This window comes from Drosophila arizonae, chromosome 3 (genome assembly GCF_054131065.1).
Source record: "Drosophila arizonae isolate 15081-1271.41 chromosome 3, UAZ_ARI_1.0, whole genome shotgun sequence".
NCBI lineage: Eukaryota > Metazoa > Arthropoda > Insecta > Diptera > Drosophilidae > Drosophila > Drosophila arizonae.
The window spans coordinates 14,045,897-14,050,286 of NC_142923.1; the positions used below are offsets into that span (position 1 = coordinate 14,045,897).

A 4,390-nucleotide genomic window follows, 5' to 3' on the forward strand; every position below is an offset into this window, starting at 1 on the left:
TTATCTATAAAGGCATTTGCCTGCAGTCCGTTTCCTGCCCACCCCGTTCGGTTGAGTGCAGCGTAACAAGAAATTGTTTTAAGCACCCTATGGAAAAGAAGGTAAGACGATATAGATCTTTGATCTCATAATAGATTTGGACAAACTTGGCTTTTTATCGACTCTTGAAGGCAATTTTGTAATTGAGTATTCACTGCAAACCAACCACAAATAAAAAAAATAATGTTTACATTTGCTTAAATATTTATTCATTTATTATTTATAATTTTTTACTAAACACGAAGCCACTAGGAAACTTTTTAGGACTATGTTGTTTTTAAAATAAATTATTTATTTATTGCGTTTGCTTTAACAATAAACATAATAATCAAAATAAATTTGCTAACAACCAGAAAAGTTAAACTTTTTAATTTATGTTGTCTATCATTTCAAGAAATTTTTTAGATCGGATAGTTTTTTTATATTATTATTTTTACAGTAATACAGTTTTCGATGATTAAAATAGGAAAAACAAAATATTTTCTTAGCGTGTACGTGTATTTATATGTTTTCTAATTAACGTTAAGTAATATAAAGATGCCTTCATTTCAAGTTGTTGCCTTGTTGCCTTAACATTCTTTATGGTCGACTTCCGAGTAGGCCTAGCCCGTATGAGTTGATGAAATTGCAACCACCTAGATTCATAAAAGTATGTCAACTGCTGTACTTGAATAGCTGAAGGGCGAACCCAATAAAACTTACCACTTGGCAATCCTCCCAAGTGTAATCCCAAAGTATCTGCCGCAGCTGCTTCCAGCTATGTGGGTTGATGAATGCCACGATGGCAAGCAAATCAATCAAACGTCTCTTGAACTGCATTTCGTTCCAGCTGCCTAGGCCAATGTCACCCGCATGTTAGAGATAAGGGAAAGCTGACTCTATCAAGTTATAAAAGTAGATTAATAGAAACACGCACAGAGCCTGTGAAATGTGTAAGCATAAATTATTTATGATTAAATGCAAAACAAATCAAAAGCTCTGAAACCTGAAAAAAATATTTGCAGCTGAAATTAAAAAATTATTTAAAATATTTGCCGCTGATTACGAGCTCATCAATTTGTAATGAGCATAATGCGGAAAAACAATATATTAAATGAAAGAAAATATTTTGATGAATATTACGTTTTATGGTTATTCAAATATGCAATGTTAAACGCTGGAAAAAATTAATTGTAATATTTATGTGCATTATTCAGTAAACTGCAAATTAAAGTCAATAGATTAATTATTATTATTATTATTATTGTCGTTGGCAGCTTTCACGAAGGCGTTCCAAAACGTTCCAATCCTCCAGACCAAACCAAAACCAAACTACAACAAAACACGTCAGCGCCTGCGAAAGAGAGAGAAAGAAAAAAAGAGAAAACAAATACCAAGAGTAGCTGCCAAGGGGGCACCCAGGCTAAGCCACATTATATACTATGTATGGATGGTGTTTCTGGGATTAAAGTTTGGCGAACGGCGAATGGCGACGTCGCCACTTGGGATTTGGTGTAGTGGTGCAGTAGAATAAGTCTGCGCTATAGTCGATGCTGACCGACCAGCAGATACCCTGTAGCAGAACGCAGTCATTTATGACTTTAATAAGACTATGAAAAAATTGATTTGAGTTTCAGATTTTTTTGAAGCAGAAATTAAATTTATACTCTCAGTACAAATTTTGTATAGATATGTGTAATATATTCAAGTATTGGAAGACTTTTCGTTAAGCACTTAAAAGCGTTTCAAATTTCTCTATAAGCAAACCACATCTCAACTAGGAAATACACGGACAAACAGTATTTGTTGGCCAGGAAAAAAACGTAAAAAATATTTCGGAAAAGGACAGCAAAACTAAATACACTATTCCTGCACCGCATGGGAAAAGAACTAAGAAAAAATAAATAAAATAAAAGAAAAGAAAAGAAAACATGAAAGAAGTGTGGCTCGAAAAAGTATATAGAGAAAAAAACTAAAGCTCAGAGAGCAGCGCCCGAGTCAGGTGAAAATGGATTCTGAAAATTGGGTTAATTGATGCTTAGTGTTTTGCTAGAGTGTGTGTGGGTGTGCGTGTGTGTGTGCGTTGAGCATAGCTGTTAAGTATATAAGAGTTGGGCTGGCTGGGCGTGGTTATTTTGCTAAAAGTGGCTAATAGTTTTTTTTTTTTTTTTGCCAAGGCAGCCGGATAGTGGACGGCGGAAACGGAAACCGGAAATGCGCACAAGAAAATACACACACACCAGCTCACTAACGCACACACATATACAATGTATTACGCACACATGATGAAACAGGCCAAAATGGCGGCGTCGCCTCAAATTTGGTTGGGGAGCTCACAGCCAAACAGCTCAGCTGCTCTACATGTAATTAGCATTAAACCATTTGTCGAATTATACACACCGGGACTGCCTAGATCCGTGAGATTGGCATTCAGTGCGCCTGGTGGTCCGCTTAATGCTGTGCCAACCGCGCCCACAATAGAGCCGGACCCACCGATGCTGCTGCCGCCGCCGCCGTTGTTGTTGTTGCTGTTGCCGGCTGCATTGTCCAGCGCCCGGATGACATCGCAGCGGCCAAAGAGCAGCAGCAGCAATAGCAGCATTTGCTGCATCCACGCCCTAAGCGACCTCATTTTGCAATTTGGTATTTTGGCAATGTGTTTGTTGTATTCCAGCATCGGCATCAACATGTTCCATTTGTTGTTGTCTGACTGTGCGGCTCCGTTGGCGACAATTGTGAATTCTCTGCAAATGAATTGAACAGTTGAAAAAAAAAAAAAAATTAAACACAAACAAAATTGAATTATCAGGTGCAAATGCGTTAGAGGATTTTGCGTTTGAAATTTGAATTCGAATTTGATTTTAGCTGGTTGTCCTCTGCTATTTGGCGCTGCTGTTTGCATAAATGCAAGCACACAAATTGTTGTCGCTTTTACAAATGAAAGCAAGGTTTATTTATAGATGCAAAAAGTATTTGAGAAACACTTTAAACGTATCCTTAAGACACAAATGTATTTATTGAGCAAGAGCTCGTTTATCAACTTTATTTGTTTAGCTTATTTCATTGTTATGTTGTGGCTGTTGTTGTTGTTGTTGTTGTGAAAAGTATCCGAACACTACAAATGTATCATTGTGCAGAAAAGTCACGTTTCGCTTCTATTTCTCTTTGGGTAATTCACTTTTGTTATACATTAAAGTCTAAAGTCCGTTGCCCCGGGCATTTTTAGGCTCGCCAAGCTGCACTTGTCACAACTGCAGCTTGTAGATACATTTGTATCTACGCCTGCAAATTGCATTTGCTGAGAGATATAAATTCACGATTTTATGCACTGCACGCCACGTATTGTATTTTATTTTTTTGTTAACACTCGCGACACACCCACAGCGCTAATGTAGCTCATAGATAAAAAAGCAGAAATTGCATTTTTATTTTTTTTTTTTATTATTATTTTTTTTTTTTTTGAACTGGAATTCACGTCTCTGTTAAATTGTATCTCACAGATACAATTGTAATTCGCTGGCGCTTTAAATTATTGATTTTTTTCTTCGTTTTGTTTATAGCTCGCACTGCTACCCCTGACGGTGCTGTTGTTATTGTTGTTGTTGTTGTTGTTATTGTTGTTGCTTGTTTAGCTCCTTCTTCAACTTGTATCTTTTTGTTTATATTTATGCATTGCACTTGCGCCCAACTGGCTTTGTCTGCTTTTTTGTTACATTTATAAATGGTTTACAGCACATGTGCTACACACATACATACACACACATACGCACACTCTCATACGCACGCACAGCTGTGGCTACAATTTGTAACTGTAGAGCATTTATAAATGTGGCTCGCTGCTTCTTGTTGCTGTTGCTGCTGCTGCTCCTGATGCCCGCTTTGCCTCGGCATTTCCCTTTTCCCTATTGCTTTTCGCTTTTCCCTTTTTCCTTTTTATGCTGCCAATGTTTACACGCTCAACAACTTTTTGTTGGTCGTCAACAAACCATCAAGCGTCCTCTGCCGTTCGCTCCTCGCCTCGTGCGTCTTATCAGCCACGTCTCGGTGCGTCTTGGTCCTGCGGTTGCTCCTATTCGATATGCTTATACGGCGTCGTATTTGATTTGTGCGTCGCCCTTTTTCCTGCCAGGGGAAACGTGCTCACATGCGATTCTCTTGAATTTAACAGCAGTCGACGCTCGCGCGCGCTTTTGTTGTCTCAGTCAATTGACGCATTTTAAAAACGCATAAAATTGCTTTATGTTTGCCTTTCCATTTCGGCGTTGCGTTCGCTCACGCCCCCCTCAGCCACCAGCTGACGGCTGCTCAACTTATTCGGCTTATCCCGCCTGGCGTCAATTTATGCAAAAGGCAACGCTCCAAATGCTGCCGC

The 4,390-nt window shown here is 38.6% G+C and overlaps 1 protein-coding gene across 2 annotated transcripts; it reads right to left on the reverse strand.

Annotated features, from left to right (window-relative positions):
- Positions 1-225: 225 nt before the first annotated feature.
- On the reverse strand, positions 226-3,998 carry LOC108611424 (uncharacterized). 2 transcript variants are annotated; one of them, XM_089465999.1, is made up of 3 exons: positions 3,803-3,998; positions 742-2,762; positions 226-674 (listed from the first exon to the last, which is right to left on the reverse strand). In XM_089465999.1, exons 1-2 carry the CDS (start codon positions 3,907-3,909, stop codon positions 2,333-2,335), a joined length of 537 nt encoding a protein of 178 aa, XP_089322125.1. In that variant the 5' UTR covers positions 3,910-3,998; the 3' UTR covers positions 226-674; positions 742-2,332. The 2 variants fall into 2 exon arrangements, with proteins under 2 accessions (XP_089322125.1, XP_089322126.1); XM_089466000.1 differs by having other exon boundaries at positions 3,789-3,901.
- Positions 3,999-4,390: the final 392 nt, after the last annotated feature.

Coding starts and splice junctions, on each gene's coding strand:
- LOC108611424 (XM_089465999.1), bottom strand. CDS start 3,909: ATGCCGAGGCAAAGCGGGCATCAGGAGCAGCAGCAGCAACAGCAACAA. Junction 2,763..3,802: donor AATTGTAGCCACAGCTGTGC/GTGCGTATGAGA, acceptor ATTCATTTGCAG/AGAATTCACAATTGTCGCCA.